Genomic DNA, 17938 nt, shown 5'->3' on the forward strand with positions numbered 1-17938 from the left:
TGTCCTTCTAGGTGGTAGAGGTCACAGGTTTGGGAGGTGCTGTTGAGGAAACCTTGGCGAGTTGCTGCAATGCATCTGGTGGATGAAACACACTGCAGCCACAGTGTGCCAGTGGTGGAGGGAGTGAATGTTTAAGGTGGTGGATGAGGTGCCAATCAAGCGGGCTGCTTTGTCCTGGATGGTGTTGTACTAGAGTGTTGTTGGAGCTGCACTCATCCAGGCAAGTGGAGAGTATTCCATCACACTCCTGACTTGTGCCTTGGTGGAAAGGATTTTGGAGCAAGGAGGTGACACTCACTGCAGAATACCCAGCCTCTGTCCTGCTCTTGTGGCCACAGTAGGTGTGTCTGGTCCAGTTAAGTTTCTGGTCAATGGTGACCCCCCCCCCCCCAGGGTGTTGATGGTGGAGGGATTCAGTGATGGTAATGCCGTTGAATATCATGGGGTGGCAATTAGACTCTCGCTTGTTGGAGTTAGTCATTGCCTGGCACGAATGTTATTTGCCACTTATCAGCCCAAACCTGAATGTCGTCCAGGTCTTGCTGCATGCGGGTATGAACTACTTCATTATCTGAAGAGACTCGAGGCTTGTATGCAGTGGGAAGGGGTAAGGGAATAAACACCTTCAGAAAATAAAGAAAACCTAGCTAATGGAATCTTTACACATCATTCCTTTTTATTTGTCCGACATCTCTAAATATTTTGATTTTCTACTGTAACAAAACATGACAGCCGACAGTCCATCAACCATCTTCCCATGAGAAAATTCAACTGGTCAATCTTATGGCAGACAGAACTGCTCATAGTTAAAAGCACTATAATTCTGTAGTAAATAAATACTTTTTAATGAAAGGATACATCTAACATGGAAATCATTAGCCTGCAGGTCTCCATGCTGAATGCTGTAGAAAAAAAAGTGGGTTACAGTATCACACAAAATTCATCTTGCGAAATGTGCATTCTGCAGTAAAAACTATTTAACTGTTTGCACCAGTACGGTAGATCACATACACTTATTAACCACTTGATTATTTTGTTTAAATTATTTCCTTCCCCAGTGCTCACTGGGTACTGTAGCATTCTTTGGCATAGGGATGTCCAAACGTTAACGGTCGGAAAAAGACTTGCATTTATATAGCGGCTTTCACAACCTCAGGACATCCCAAAGTACGTAACAGTGAATTAAGTATATTTGAAGTGTAGTCACTGTTGTAATGTAGGAAAGGTGGCAGCCAATTTACACACAAGCTCCCAGAAACAGCAATCAGCTGATGACCAGTTAATCTGTTTTCATGATGTGGGTCGAGAGATAAATATTGATCAGGACAGTGGGGAGGTTTACAAGGTCCAAATTCAACTATTAGGTTTGCTGGGGACAAAAAAATCTATGCGCTTGTAATACACATAGTATGAGCATAGGGGAGGAAACAGAGATGGAGACATTGAGATTTATAGCCAGTAGTTAAAAATAAATATAACAACTACTTTGCAAGCCAAAGCTACAATATCTTACTAAGATTTATTATAAATCAGCAGGATGTGATTAAGGACTAGTAACATATTTGAAACATAAACTTTGCACTAAGGGCAATGTCCACCTTTTAGTACATATTAAACATCAATTTAATGGAACTGTGGTGTTACCAATATGCAACCAAAGGGTTCTAAATGTTAAATGTTATAAGGTGTCTTCTTTGGAGTCCTTGCCACCTGAATGTAGAATGGACAGAACATGATTAAACAATTGCATGCCTTGCACGATAGCAAATTTTAAAAAAATGTAACAATTTAAACTCAAAAGAAGCTAGTTAATACAAAGAAGCATTGAGGGGATGTTTAAAAAGTGGAAATGAACAAGTCAATAAGCAAGTGGTGTGGGATTTCCAATTGTACATTACCATCTTGAAGCAGTGCCTTATTAAGTCTCAAACATCTCAAAAATATTTCACAGTGCACATCAAAAAATAATTCAAATGTGATGCAAATGTATTTCACCTTCAGTAAGATGCCACAAACAGCAATTAAATTAATGACTGGTAAATCTGCTCTTTGGGTGACATTGGTTGAGGGAGGACTTACTCTTTGGCAATGCGACACTCCCTCGATAATGGAATGGAAGGTCACCCCGATCACGTGCTCAAATTTTGGAATGAAGCATAAACTTTAAATACCTTCTGATTCAGAGGTGAGTGTCCTACCAAATGAGTATGACAAAGTAGATTTACTTTGTTTGCTTGCCAAATGTGAAGTGAATTAAGTAGAAGATAATTAAAAAAAAATTAGCAAAAAAAAAATCAACGGTTTGCTTGAATGATTTTTGTTCTACAGTGTTCATATTTTCCTTTGCATGATAGATGGCATAAAAAGGGGCAGACAGAGGCAATTAGAACAATGGCAGCTGTTACACAAAACTTGCCCCTTGTGGCTACGGAGAGCACAGAACGATGATTTCTACTGCAAGGCCAACAAGCAAGCCGGAGCTTTGCACAGCTCATTGCAATCTCTGACAGCTCCTGATGTAGTGCGTGATTCATAGTCTCGCACACAAGGAACAGGGATCCAACAATCAGCTCCACAGATAGAAGTGACTGACAATGCTTCCAATTTATTTTTCCTACAGACTTTTGGATTGGATGCGCATACTGCACTGAACACAGAAAACTGAACCAATAATCCTGGTCAGTGTATTTTATAAACATTTACAACTTACATTTGTAGGTGCCACTGATGCCAGATTGAGTAAGACATCTTTGAAGTTCCTCAGCATCGATCTGACCATCCTACAGGAAGGAAAAGGTACACATCAGGCTAAAAGACGACACTGCTACAAGGTACAGAAAATATTCATCAGGAGTTTGACACATCAGTAGGGTCACAGACTGAATTTATTGTCTGCAAGAAATAGAAGAGAGAAAATGTAAAAAATTAGGTTGGGGGGAGGGGGGGGGGGGTACAATTCATTGCTTCACCTGTGACTACAGTATCAATTGATACTAAATCAGTAAGTAAAGTAGATTTGAAAATAAATAAAATACATCACACTGTCAACACAATCAGACAGGAATAATGTTTGTTAACAAACGTCAGCCACTGGAGGTCAATTTTATAATGAACCATACAGGAAGTTACTCCTTATATTCATAGTCCACCATTAGAACGGCCACAATTCTGAATCATAATAAACACCAATGGCTAGAAATTGGGTTTGTGCCCAAAAAAGGCAGAAATTCAACAGAGCTCTCACCGTGCTCCGGTCTCCACCGACGCAAGGCCCGTGCCAGATATGACACCAGGCCTGTTCTGCATTTAACCAATGAGCTATGGGTGCTGATTGGGTATCCAGAAGCTGCTTGTCCGACATCCATAATTGGATGAGCAGAAGTTTCCTCCAGTTTAAATACTGGGAAGACCGAAGCTACCATCTTTGGTCCCCATCCTTTCCCTGGCCACCAACTCCATCCCACTGCAAGGCTGAACCAGACCGTTCGCAGCCTGGGCACCCCATTTAACCCCCAAGTGGTGCTTCCGACCCCATATCCTCTCCATCACCAAGACTGCCTACTTCCACCTCTGTCTCTGCCCCTCAGCTCATCTGCTGCTGAAACTCTCATCCATGCCTTTGTTACCTCGACTCAATACAAGAACATAAGAATTAGGAACAGGAGTAGGCCATCTAGCCACTCGAGCCTGCTCCGCTATTCAACAAGATCATGGCTGATCTGGCCGTGGACTCAGCTCCACTTACCTGCCTGCTCCCCGTAACCCTTAATTCCCTTATTGGTTAAAAATCTATCTATCTGTGATTCGAATACATTCAATGAGCCAGCCTCAATTGCTTCCTTGGGAAGAGAATTCCACAGATTCACAACTCTCTGGGAGAAGAAATTCCTTCTCAACTCGGTTTTAAATTGGCTCCCCTGTGTTTTGAGGCTGTGCCCCCTGGTTCTAGTCTCCCCGACCAGTGGAAACAACCTCTCTGCCTCTATCTTGTCTATCCCTTTCATGATTTTAAATGTTTCTATAAGATCACCCCTCACCCTTCTGAACTCCAACGAGTAAAGACCCAGTCTACTCAATCTATCATCATAAGGTAACCCCCTCATCTCCGGAATCAGCCGAGTGAATCGTCTCTGTACCCCCTCCAAAGCTAGTATATCCTTCCTTAAGTAAGGTGACCAAAACTGCACGCAGTACTCCAATTCCAATGGTCCCCTGGTAGGCCTCCCACCTTGCACTCCGTAAACTTGAGTTCATTCAAAACTCTACTGCCCGTGTCATAACTCGCACCAAGTCCTGTTCACCCATCTCTCCTGTGCTCAGACCTACATTGGCTCCCAGTTAAGCAACACATCAATATTAAATTCTCATCCTTGTTTTCAAATCACTCTATGTTCTCGCTCCTCCCCATCTCTAATCTCCTACAGCCCTTCAAGATCTCTGCGCTCCTCCAATTCTAGTCTCTTGCGCATCCCCATTTTTCATTGCTTCACCAATGGCGGCTGTGCCTTTAGCTTCCAAGGCCGTAAGCTCTGGAATTCTCTCCCTAACCTTCTCGGCCTTTCCATCTTGCTCTCTCTTCTTCAAACCTACCTTTTTGACCAAGCTTGTGGTCACCAACCTAATATCTCACGTGGCCCGGTATTAAATTTTATTACGCTCGTGAAGCACCTTGGGATGTTTTACTGAATTAAAAGGCACTATATAAATGTAAGTTGCTGTTGTTACCAAGCTCTGGAACTCCCTCCCTAAACCTCTCCGCCTCCCTTTCCTCCTTCAAACCTACCTCTTTGACCAAGCTTTTGGTTATCTGCCATAATTTCTTCTTGTGTGGCTCGGTCAAATTTATTTGTTTTTTCTTTTAACACTCCTGTGAAGCGCCTTGGGATATTTTACTATGTTTAAAGATGTTATATAAATACAAGTTGTTGTTGTATCTGGGTGCCTTCATAAGTTTACAAATCTTAATGTAATGAATGTGAGTGGACTTACTGGACCAGCCACTGTAGCAAAATATTGGTAGAGCGGGTCCTGCTGTTGGCTTGCGAACGCTCCGTAACCTCCAGCTCCAGGAGCCCCTGGATACCCAGCACCAGATGCTGCATATCCTGCTCCACCGGGAGCTCCCGGTGCCCCACCGTACGGAGTAAATTGCTAAAGGGAGCAAAAACAACAAAATTATACCAGCCATAACAGATCAGCCAACACCTATGTCAAAAGGCTTCAACTGCAAAATTAAACATGATTAATAAAGTAGTGTAACATTTAATGTGAGGGTTTTAAATGTCGGTGTGTCACTAATTGTTTGCAGCAATGTCTTGAGAATTCATTTTAGAACAATGGCATTAAAACCAACCCGGCTGATCTCACCAACTAGCTGCCTTTAGGACCTCTAGTCAGTCCCGGCAGAGGCCAGAGAACATTACCACTTATCCATTCGCTAAATCAGGCCACTGTGTCGAGAGAACAATCACTTGTGAAAAAGTTTTTATTCAATTACAAAAATGAGGGGGGGGCAAACAAAAATAGGATTTTCTTTAGTTGTGAAGGGAGGAGTCAAAATCTCACTGAGCTACATATTTCTACTGACCAGGACACAAATCAAAACAGGATTTAAGGCGGCCACAATAACACAGATAATGAAATTTGGCACAAGACATATGCCACATTTTTGCTGACTGGGCACAAACCAATGTTTAAAATTTAACCTCGTGAAGAGTAATTTAATGCTTTTTGTCAACTCAGATTCTCCTTCATGAAATTGGAATTTACAAATCACATTTTAAGACTGATTTTATTAAAAAAAAAAGGAAATTTAGCATTAAAAAGTTCCTTTTGTCCTTTTCTCGCAAAGTCTCCCTAGTATGTGTCAGCGTTGAACCTCCATACGGGGTGTTTGAACAAGAGGTTTCAGTTTTAAACTATATGTGGGATAGAATAATTTACAATGGTTGAAATGGCCACTGTGGTAAAATGACTGGGAACCCTGAACCAGACACAGTTTTGTTTGACTTTACATCGATGTTCAGGCAGGGTTTCCCGAATGCTCTAGTTGGCCAAGGGCGCTACCCAGCGCCGAGCCTATGGCCAACATCTCGCCGTAGGCAACTAGGCCCATATAGCAGTGCCTGGTCTCCAGTCGTCTTGGACCCCCTTGCCACTGGATTAAAACCTCGCTCAACAAAGCCCGTGTGGTAGCCATTGTGCAATGACCACGCCACGTTAAAAGAACTCATGCACGGGCATCTTCCACTCCGTTAACATGAAGTCCGGGACCTGGAACGTCAGGACCCTCGTGGACAACCCCAACTCTCGTATTGGAATGTTCGGCCACCAAAGAATTCACTTCAGGAGTGGGAGCAAGTCTTCCTCGATTCCGAGGGACTGCCTATGATGATTTTGTTGAATAGAAATGCACGAGTGGAACTCAGCACGCTGTTCGTGGTGCGACTTGTGTTAACCCTTTCTGTAGGTAGGGCCTGTGAAACTCAGTGGTAATTCTTCTCACCGTGACTCACAGTTTACTCACAATTTCAGCTAGAACGTGCCTAGAGTTGAGCAACATCTGGCATCTGTCCGTTAACTAGATGCCATTCCTGATCAGTGGGCATTGCGAAGGATTTTAATTTTGTTTATCTATCGTCAAAGGTTTGATTAAATTTGTTTATTTTCAGCATGGTTGGGCCAGAAACTCCTTAAATTTTAAATATAGTTGCCCCTTTAAGGGAATACACATGTGAATCCCAGTGAGGTGATACTTGCCTAGTTCCAGAATTCTATTGGCCTACTTTTATAAATAGGCCCCCTTTCCCAGTGGAGCCAGATAGGTTAGGTAAATGATCATGGAGTGTTAACCTGCTAAAAACCCACCGGCAGAAATGAGCTGTCCATGATAGAAATAGACAGAGACAAGTAGTATGGCCTGAAACACCTTCTGGAAAACACAACTGTTCAATTGTTGGTGGTGCCCAGGTATGAGAGTTTGGGGCTAAAAAGTTTAAATCAGGTGGGTAAATGTAACGGCAGCTTTTTCTCCCCCCCCACCCACCCAAAATCAGAAAAAAGAAAAAGAACGCACAAAAACATTAGAATCTAGCTAAATTCACTTCTTCACACCATACAATCACATCAGAGCTTTGTTCATGAGTGAAGCCGGTGTTTGCATCATGAGTCAGTCCTGCATCCATAAGCATTGTATATAATGACAGCTTAAATAAAAGGTGATATTCTACAGGACTATCTGGATGAGCTCAAAACTGACTAAAAGCAAGTTGTTCTCATAAGCAAAATGATCCACAAGTTTCACATCTAAAATATTGTGCTGGGAGTTCCACTTTATTCTTCCTACATATTTTTAGGTCAGTCAGCATATTTTTGAATTAAAGTACATACATACAATTTTAAAAATGTTTAAAATGCATTAGTTTTTTTTAATATAGAAAAATGATCACATGCAAACAAGTCCACTGTGTTTTTCTTAATTTACTACAAAAGGCAATTGTCATCCAAATTACTTCAACGTGTTAGAGCAGGTCTTATTTCACATCACTAAAAAAGATAATGGTTCCAATTACAATATTCAGGTTTAAAATGTAAAAAAGAGCAGAACCTAATTATTAATGAATCTAGATTTCTAGCACTTGCATTTCTAATTGGTTAGATTGTTGTACGTTTCCTGGTAACCTGATTACAAGAAGTAGCCTCACTTCCATTTCCCACAGAAAGCTGCTTTCCTACAAAAGTCCCAATTTTAAAAAATAGTGCCATTACTCACTTTGTACATTTCTTCCTGGCCCTTTGTTTTTTTGCACATATCCAAATATGGTATAATTTACTTAAACTACACATCTGCTTGAAATCAATGGGTTTGTGCTTTTGAAATTTCTTGAACATATTTAAAATGGAGGACGCCAACCACACACACTCCTTTCATAAAATCAAGATAAACATACGCTTACAGCAACACAAAGGTTGATTTTATCTCGTGTATTAACTCGTCACTCACTGTACAGCAATATGTAAATCTATAGATTAACCTACAAAATAGATAAGATATTTGGCTACCAGAAGTTACTATTGTGAGCTTTGCAGACCAAAGATATGGCTATCAACAGAAGAGTGAAAACCCCTGAAACACAAATACATATTCAGAATACAAACTGTGAGGCAGGCAGTTTTCAACTTTTGGCTTCAAACAAAAAAAAAACACATGCTTGCAGCAGCATTGAGGATTGGGCCTTTGGCCCAGGTCGATAGATAAATGGTCTGCCATTTTCCTACAAGGAGGGACATTACTCAATTATGTGCACCATCTGAATTGCCAACTATAGAAGTGGCATTCGAGCAGGTACCCAACACAACTAGGACAACGCATTGTGCAAGAAAGCTTAAGAGAAATTATTTTCTTTTCGGCTGATATGCTCAAGTCTAAATTTAAAGCCAAAAACATTGAAAGAGTAGCGTGTTCATCTATTTAATCCTTTAGTTTACAAGATTAACACTGGGTCTGAATAGAATTGTCTAGATCAGCAATTATTGTAATGTCTGTGAATCTCCTAAACTTCCTGGATCAATTATTTGTATGTAGATGCAATTTATTTCCACTTTGCACATTGCAGGACATTTTTCTCCAATGTTAGTACAGTATTCAAAATGCAAGTTTTTCTGGTCCTCCAGCAGTCGATGTTCCCAATAGAAGATCTTATCTAAACACGTACAAACAAAACATGAACAAATCTGTGCAGATTTTCTTAGTTTGCATTCCTCTGTACTGCAGATTTTGTTTTGTTTGATCATTTTCTTTTCATTATTGTGCACATCAAGCTGCTGGGGAGTGGGACACTTTCCATTTCAAGCACCCAGTACCGGTAGCATCCAGCATTCAGAGCACAGCACAGCCGTATGCAAAGTTAAGCTCCCCATACAAAGCTCCTCCAACCACACCAGTTATATCAACCACACCAGCCAACCTGTGGCTTCTTGGAGTGAGAATGTCAATTAGTGCCAAATTAGGGCCAATTTTGTGCTGTAGGCCCTTGTCCAGTAGGAAATGGTTGAAACGGTTTAAAATTTCACATAGGACCCTTTCATCCAGTCAGTTTAGACTGGATTTCAACCTAGACCCCGGAGATGAAAGACGTGTCTAACCCACTGCACCACCCAACATCCAGTGAGCTTGTTTTCCAAACTAAGATTCCAACCTTTCGGGATAACGCAGCTGATAAATATAATGCTTAGTGTGGTTCTAAGTCATGCAGAAGAAAAAGGGAAGGTTTGAGATAGGGTGGGAGGCAGGAGAGATTAAATGACAAAAGGGGTGATGGCAAAAGGAGATGGTAATGGGACAAGTAAAGAAACAAAGAGAGGGGCATAGAGGAGGTGTAAATGGGAATAAAGGTTGTACCTCTCCAGTCCGGGACTCTTTAGTCCACAAACATCCCAGGTCCGGCATCAGCCCCGGCGTGGGCAACTTCCATTGAAAAAAAACTTGTGGCTCCACGTGTTAAATGTACGTGTGATGCATTTTGAATGACAAATCTCGACAGCCTTGCCCTGGCCAGCTGGAGGTTTTACACACTGGCTGGTGCTGTGGTTCGACACGCATTCCTCGCTGCCGAGGCCGCCTCTGCTTGCCTGACTGGCTGCAGTGCCGGGCTGAGCCAACAATTTCCCCCTCTCCCCGGTCTCCGGGGGGGGTGGGGGGGTTGGGAGGGTTTGGTGTGTGTGTGTGTGTGTGTCTCAGTGCGAGGAGGCTCTGCTCGCGGCTTACACACAAACTGGCGCTGCGCTGGGAGTAGGATTGTGGGCAAGGGTTGGCATCGCTCCCTTGACTTTATCCTCCACTTTATCTCCGACCTCTAGTTTTTTTTGTGTGTATATGTCTTTTTTTGAGGTGTTGGTGTTCATTGAGGTAAGTGGACTGGGCAAGGAACAGAAAGGTAAAGGCAGGCGGCTGACTGATGCGCCAAAGCTGTGCCCGAGGATTTAAAAATACGGAGTGACTCTGCACGACTAAATGCGCAGTAGGCTTCTGTGCATGCGCAAAACGCGTCCGGGTCGTTGTCAGCAGAGTTGTCACCAGTTGACCTCCCGTGGCTCGAAAGATTCTCTGGTCCCAAGAGTGCTGGGATCAGAGGTCCACCTGTATCAGAATCATCAGCATCAGAATCATCAGCAGCAGCTGCTGTACAAAAAACAGGGGCAGAGGTTGGGTCTGAAATCGTTGAACTCAATGTTGAGTCCGGAAGGCTGTAAAGTGCCGAATGGAAAGATGAGGTGCTGTTCCTCGAGCTTTTGTTCCCTCCCCTTTTCCCTGCCTCTGTACTTGCTTAAAACCTGTTACATATATAACCTTTTATAGTTCTGACCAAAGGACATCGACCTGAAACATTAACTCTGTTTCTCTCTCTCCACAGATGCTGCCTGACCTGCTGAGTATTTCCAGCATTTTCTGGTTTTTTTAAAATTGAAGAAAAAGGTCCCTGGTTTAACCTACGCTGCTGGTCCATGCTAGGTTGGTGACAGTGGAGGCACTATTAATTGTTTTCGCTATTCCCAGGCTAAGAAGGGGGAAAATGTCCTTACTTAATGCCACAAGACTTGACTTATCTGTGCCAATACCACTGTCAAATAGCCAAAACTCTCTGCCTAGACTCTCAGAGAATGGTAATTCACATGAGGTACTAAAATAATGCAGCTTGTCCCACTAGGAATAACCTCCTTAAGGGAAAGCACAGACAATTGGAGCATGGTTACTTGGAACAGTAATTCCCAATGTTATCACAATTAAACTAACCTCTGCCTGCTCTTTACTTGATTGGAATGGTCTCTTAATTTTTCAGTCTTCATTTTTTGTTTACACACTGACCTGCACCACAACCTAATTCACCCTGCAGAAGTGCATTTTACAGATTACTGGCACAGGTTATGGTTTATGGTCTAGGCTTTCCACCTCAAAATTGCCAACTTTTCAGCAGATCTAGGCTAGATGCAGATGCAAAGCTTGAGGACTTGCTGCATTGTGTCCCCACCATTTTACATTCTACTATGCCTGTCCGTATGCAAGTAAGAAAACAGCAAAGCTACGCATACGAGGGGAACATGGCCTCTGTCCCGTTTCCTGTCATTTGCACTCCTTGAATGCTGGATGCCGGGGCCACGGGGTCCAGAGGTTGGCGAGGTCCATGCCAAAACGAAGAGGGGGCCCAGGCAAGCAACCATCTCCAAATTTTGCTCAGTCTTCTGCAACAAATCTCTACAGCCTGACTGGCTGGCTTCACTCTAGTAGCTGGGGAAGCCTTGCTCCCGAATGTCCAGAGATGTGCCCCTAATTTGGGGAGAGTGGTGGAGTCGAAAGGCTAGGTTTATACTGTCAGAATGTTAACTTTTGTTCCACTATGGGCATTGTCTAGAAATATCTGAAACTTATGTATTAATGTAGACTTGCTCTATGGAGTGTGACACATCATTGGACACATTTGGAGTGATTTTAAGCTAACCTGCGCATCGGGAAACTGACGGGATCAGGTGCAATGCTGATTTTACACCCACCCGATTTCACTCTCCACTGAAATCAAAGGAGTGTAATACTGGGCGGGATGTAAAAAATCGGCGTCCCACCCAATCTCGCCGTTTCACCCGATCCCATGGGTTCCCCACCTGGCGAGTTCGGTTAAAATTACTGCCATTGAGCCCACGGCTAACCTTTGATCTGTGGAGTTCAAGTGAAGCCAGATTGGGCACCACACTGAAGGAACCATATTTTAAATAATGGGAAATGTTAAACATTAAATAACCTCAGATGATCTAATCTGTGCATTTCAAAAATATTACAAGATGGTGATAAATTGAAATACAAAACTCTTCCATTATTTATAAACTAAAAAAATACTTTGGAAACTGCTGATTTATATTCAGACACTGGTGGAGCAGATGCAACTGTGTCAAAATTAAACATTTGCGAATACAGGGGTGTAACTGTTTCTTGGAGTCACAAACCTTCTGTTTGAAGGCCATAGTTTTACAACATTTATGTCTATTTTTAAGCAGGCTTTCATTATTATATACTAAAGTACATGAAGCAGTTGTCTGTGGCTTTTTCTAAACGTAAAACGTAGAAGGTTCACAGTATTTTTAAACATAATTAAGAATTACAGATTTGAAACAGATGCAGACTTTTCCAAAATCAGATTATACTTGGTTTCAGCCTCAAGGAATGTCCAAAATACATGCATATTGCAAAAACATGGCTTTGTTTTTAAAAAGCTCTGCATTCGCCATGGTGATGGATGTCAACACAGGGAAAAAGCAAGTTCCCATTGTGGGCATATTGTTGCCAATCTTCCAGGATTGCCTTCAGCAATTAAAGATCAATCCCCTGAACACTGATGCGAGGAACTCGGGAGAAAAATCATAGGGGAATTTAAAAAGTGCCCCACCCCCATTTTCTTCGAACACTTTTGCCCTTCAGTAACAACATTTTGAGAGATGGGGCAGGGACAGCTATTTGACTGGATGGGGTGCAGTTGGGTAGGAGGTCATGTGATGGGCCCTCCAGGTATGGGTCAATCTAGAGTTGACCCTTTCCAGGCACCAAGTGTCATTGTCAAGTGTCTGCAGATCAGGCGCAGCTCTCGCTTTCCTATCTCAATCTCTGAAGAACACCACGTACAGCACTGTGACAAGTTCCACTTCCCACACCAGCCGCTCCATGGATTGCACAAGTGAAATTGCAATTTAGTTACAAAATTTGGACAATTTATTCTGAAGGCTTCTGTCCAATGGAAAATAAATTAACAATTATTTCTGACTGAACCCTTAAACCTGACAGATAAAAACTTTCATGGCATCTGTCGGCACTGCATTAAAACCTACCTTCTGGAGATGAAAGAGCAGTGTCTAATCCACATTACCGCCTAATCTGAACCGTTTGATTAATCATTTAGTTCTTTTCCCCCCACCAAGAGCAGCACACTCGTCCTCATCCAGTAATGCATCATTGAAACCCAAATAAAAATGCCACCATGTCTGTTAAACCAAGTTTACGGATGACACTAAGCTGTGAGGAGGACGCTAAGAGGCTGCAGGGTGACTCGGACAGGTTAGGTGAGTGGGCAAATGCATGGCAGATGCAGTATAATTTGGATAAATGAGGTGTTATCCACTTTGGTGGCAAAAATACGAAGGCGGATTATTATATGAATGGCGGCAGATTAGGAAAAGGGGAGGTGCAATGAGACCTGGGTGTCATGGTACATCAGTCATTGAAAGTTGACATGCAGGTACAACAGGCGGTGAAGGTGGCAAATGGTATGTTGGCCTTCATAGCTAAGGGATTTGAGTATAGGAGCAGGGAGGTCTTACTGCAGTTGTACAGGGCCTTGGTGAGGCCTCACCTGGAATATTGTGTTCAGTTTTGGTCTCCTAATCTGAGGAAGGACATTCTTGCTATTGAGGAAGTGCAGCGAAGGTTCACTAGACTGATTCCCGGGATGGCAGGACTAACATATGAGGAGAGACTGGATCGACTGGGCCTGTATTCACTGGAGTTTAGAAGGATGAGAGGGGATCTCATAGAAACATATAAATTTCTGATGGGACTGGACAGGTGAGATGCAGGAAGAATGTTCCCGATGTTGGGGAAGTCCTGAACCAGGAGACATAGGCTAAGGATAAGGGGTAAGCCATTTAGAACTGAGATGAGGAGAAAATTCTTCAGAGTTGTTAAACTGTGGAATTTCCTACTGCAGAGAGTTGTTGATGCCAGTTCATTGGATATATTCAAGAGGGAGTTAGATATGGCCCTTATGGCTAAAGGGATCAAGGTGTATGGAGAGAAAGCAGGAAAGGGGTACTGAGGTGAATGATCAGCCATGATCTTATTGAATGATGGTGCAGGCTCGAAGGGCCGAATGACCTACTCCTGCACCTATTTTCTATGTTTGCAGGTGACTGGCCTTTTGTTAAGATCATTTTGTACAATTATAAACATGAAAAATGTTTCGAGGTGGAATTCAGATTCAGAGAATGAAGCCATTTTAATCTGTACCCCTTCTAAGGTCACTGTTCATACAGCTTTCATCTGCACATCCCTACAGTACAATTCTGTCAGATTTTATAATGCTGTTCACGCCCTAAATTAGTGTATTTATAGCAATTAATCGAGTTTTGACTAGCTCCAACAAGGCAGAAAATCTGACAGAATTGTTTAAGATAGATGGAAATCATTAATGACCCAGCAAGTTTGTCCAGTAGATCAGCAATACAGACCAGTAAAGTCCTACCTTTGATTTCCTCTATGTGCTAACTCAGCAATTCTCAGCTAAAATGGCAGGGGTCCACAAATGGTGTCAGCAGTCCAAGATTAAGGAGCAAACAAAAAAAAGCCAGGGTCTTCACTGATTATTCAAAGTTCCCTGCCAGACGTGCACATTTTGGCCGTCAGATAGGGACAGCACAGGGCTCAGCTGTGCCTTCCCTGTCCCGCAATAGCCTAACCAAGGTTCACGCATGAATAACAGCCAGTTAGATCAGAGGAAATCTGATGCCTAAGGAACTTTACTTCAGCAAGAGAGCAACGCCTTCAGAAGAGCAGAGAAGATGGATGAGAAAAAGATGTACAAAGACCAATGAAGATCAGCTGACTCATTTACAATACAGCTTTAACATAGAGCTTCTCCAGTGAGTTTACAGGCTACATACCTCACCTGAGCACTAAAGTCAAAAAGATAACAATGGGCCCCAAGTGTCACTCGACAACAGATTAGTTTATACATTATGACGGTTTGATTCCTTCATTGTATTGGGCATTTTATACCCAGCAGTGCTGGGAAACACACTGACACCCCGTCTCCCTATGACTAGCAATCGGGCTGAGCATATTTAATCCTTTTTGGCAGATTATTGGAGCTGCCTTTTTTATCCTGGATGCTGTAAACACTATTCTACAATGGATTGTGTAATTCCTGTCCTTTTCAAAAGAATATAAATAGAAGCAGGAGCAGGCCATTTGGCCCCTCGAGCCTGCTCCGCCATTCAGTATCATAGCTGATCAAATTTCATGCACAATCAGAAAACTAAAAACTGCCAGACAATGCCTGACAAGATAGAAAAGAGACCATTCACCATATTGCGCACGCATGCACCCAGGTCCTCTACAAGAGGGACATAGTATTCAGCACCATCACCAAGGTACTAGCATCTATCCAAACTTGGACCAGCATCTAACCAATTGTTGAGGTCAGTTTAACTTGATGCCACTTCTAATTCAAATCATGATTGTAGTGTGCAAAGTCAGACTGCAGCTTTTCTCAAATTAGTCTGACTGCGATATAATGGTGCAGCCAGCACATGTTGCAAAGTTCTCTAGAATTATTTATCAGATTTAGAGGCTACAAGCATGGACAGCATTTATAAGCAAGAACCTGCCCATCTCTTTACTAAGAGAAAAAAAATTCTCCTTCCTTTTGAACATCTCTCGTAAGATAAACAGCTAAATGGATCAACAAGACAATCCAATAAGGAAAATAAACAAAAACCACTACAAAATAAGGCCAACATTTCAGGGGACAACAGAATTAAAGAAAAACATTTGGAATCACATTACAATCATAGGTCACGGGACAAAGAGGAACCCAGAAATTAAAAAGCTACAGACGCTAAACACAACAGTGAGTCATTTTTCCAAGTACCAGAACAGTAGGAAGGCAGTCAGAACACCCTAAAGGATGCTAATGGGCTGAAACCGAGCATGAACATTCCTCCAACTATTCACTAGGGAAAATAGGAATCGGTCCTTCACAATCAAAGGAGGATTAACAATTTGACATCAATGAGATAGAGGCCCTAAACAGAGTAAAAGAGCTCAAAGAAATTTCCCGGGATGGATGGTATTTATCCTAAGACAGAGAGGAATGTGGTTTGACAGGTTCTGTTGGTCATCATAGACACTGGGGAGGACGCTCTAGATTACTAACAAGCTAATGTGGTACCCATTTTCAAAAAAGGCAACAAAGGACCTAAGAAACTGTAAATCATTGCTACCAGGTAAAATAATGGAATCAGTTAGCAGTAAACTTCAGGATTTTCTGTATGATAACCTAGTAAATAGCAGCCAACATAGCATCAGTAGGGGAGGACCCTGACAATTTGTTTACTTTTTTTTTTAAGGGATATCCTAAGTGGACCACGGAAAGTCCTGTTGTGTATTGCTAAGTTTCCAAAAAGGCTTTGACAAAGTTCCACAGGAGAGGCTGCCATTTAAGCTTAAAACTGGGCAATCACGGTTAAATATGGGATTGGGCAAGAAACTGGTTGAAGGGTTGGAAGTTGCACATACTTGTTAAGGAAGTGATGTTGGGAGGGGAGAAGGGAAAGCCAGCAAGTAGTGCTTTTTTTCTTACCTGGAAGAAAAAAATCAAATTACTGGCAATCTGCAAACATCCCTCACCAAAGAGCACTTTCAAGTAGGATTTCAGGACCTACTGAGACTTCCCAGAGGAACCAAGCAGTGCTACCAAAAGGCCTGCAGCTACATTACACAACCACGATCCAGGGCAAATGCTATAGAAGAGTTCAATTCATCATAGTACTTCAACTCCACCCGCCCCTCCTTTGATAGTAGGTCAATGGGTCCCAGCTTCAAAAATCACACGAGGGAAATTTAAGACTGATACAATGAAGATTTTTAAAAAACATGTGTAGAACGGACTTCCATATAGGATAGTGGAAATTTGCAATTGTATGATGTGATGGGGAATGGGGGGCAAATAACAGCGGGCTCTTTCTCGGAAAGGCCAAATGGTCTTTTTCACCCCCCCTCCACATCCATCCAGATCTTAGTCTGGCAAGAGTGAAAGGAACTGCGGGAGGCTCAGCACATCAATGTGCAGCACAAGCAGCCCAGCAGCGTGAGGCGTGGAGAGGGAGAAGCAAAGGGCGAGCTGCGGTGGTGGAGGGAGAGAGAACAATGAAGGCAACTGCACGTGTAGCCCGAAGCTCACGCACATCTCGGCTGTTTCAAACACCAGTCACACACACAGGCCAAGTTCCCGGAAGCATTGCAAAGGATGCTCGTCCCCGTGTGACTGAGGGGGGAGGGGGGGAGGAGGCGGCTCTTCTCTTGGTAGTTTGCACAAATATGTGGGTGGGGAATGCCTGCAATGTGCTCACTTGTGTGCACACTGGTTAAAATACAGGTTTTTAAATTAAACATAAATGCAATAGCGCGAGTAAAACACTAACGGGATCTTGGCGGCGGCGACAACAATTGTTCCATCACTTCCCCCTTCCTCTCCTCCTCCGCCCCAAAATAATTAGCCCTCAACTTCTCACTGCAAGCACGACCCCATCCCAGCTCTCAGTGGGGTTTTTTTTTTGCACAACCCCTTCCCGTTCATTTCGCAACGAGAGCAGCCCGGGCGCTGGCGAGCTGATACCTACCGCCCCATATCCAGGATAAGCCATTGCTGCCGGCGGCCGTGTGTCGGTGACTGTGCTCGCCAGCCCGCGCTCAGCTTCCTGCTGCCCGGATCGCGGCCGCACTCACTTACACCCGGGGGGGGCGGCCCGGCCAATCCAATAACAACATGGACAAAAACATGATAATGCAGAGGGAATTTCCATCTCATACTTTTTAATAGTGTATATGAATTACTGCCAGGTAAGTATTTGATAGCGGTCGGTGTTATTTTTCCAACTGCAGGTGTCCCTCCCTTCACTCACCCCCTCCTCTCTGGCCGAGTGGTAGCTCCCATGATGTATCTGTGTTCGCCGCTGGCGCTACAGGGCGCGGCTCGCGTTCCACTCGCTCACAGGCTGCGCTCCGCTGCTTATAATAGGGACTGGGGCACAGTGCAAGGGACTGCCTCTTTGACGTGTGAGTGTGGCTGCTATTTTATTCAGTTAGTCAGCTGCGTAGGAACAAGTGAGTTTTAATTAAAAG

At 43.1% G+C, this 17938-nt stretch overlaps 1 protein-coding gene across 1 annotated transcript in view; it reads right to left on the bottom strand.

The window, feature by feature from the left end:
* Positions 1–17522, bottom strand: part of LOC139264597 (sorcin-like) — a 29269-nt gene extending 11747 nt beyond the window's left edge. Inside the window, exons 1-4 of the mRNA XM_070881320.1 lie at positions 17437–17522; positions 4990–5151; positions 2711–2780; positions 859–902 (exon numbers count right to left, since the gene is read on the bottom strand). Coding sequence (XP_070737421.1) covers positions 859–902; positions 2711–2780; positions 4990–5151; positions 17437–17460 — 300 coding nt within the window. The 5' untranslated portion in view covers positions 17461–17522. The remainder of the gene's footprint in view (positions 1–858; positions 903–2710; positions 2781–4989; positions 5152–17436) is intronic.
* Between the last annotated feature and the right edge of the window lie 416 nt (positions 17523–17938).

This window comes from Pristiophorus japonicus, chromosome 5 (assembly GCF_044704955.1).
Source record: "Pristiophorus japonicus isolate sPriJap1 chromosome 5, sPriJap1.hap1, whole genome shotgun sequence".
In the NCBI taxonomy this organism is placed as follows: Eukaryota; Metazoa; Chordata; class Chondrichthyes; family Pristiophoridae; genus Pristiophorus; species Pristiophorus japonicus.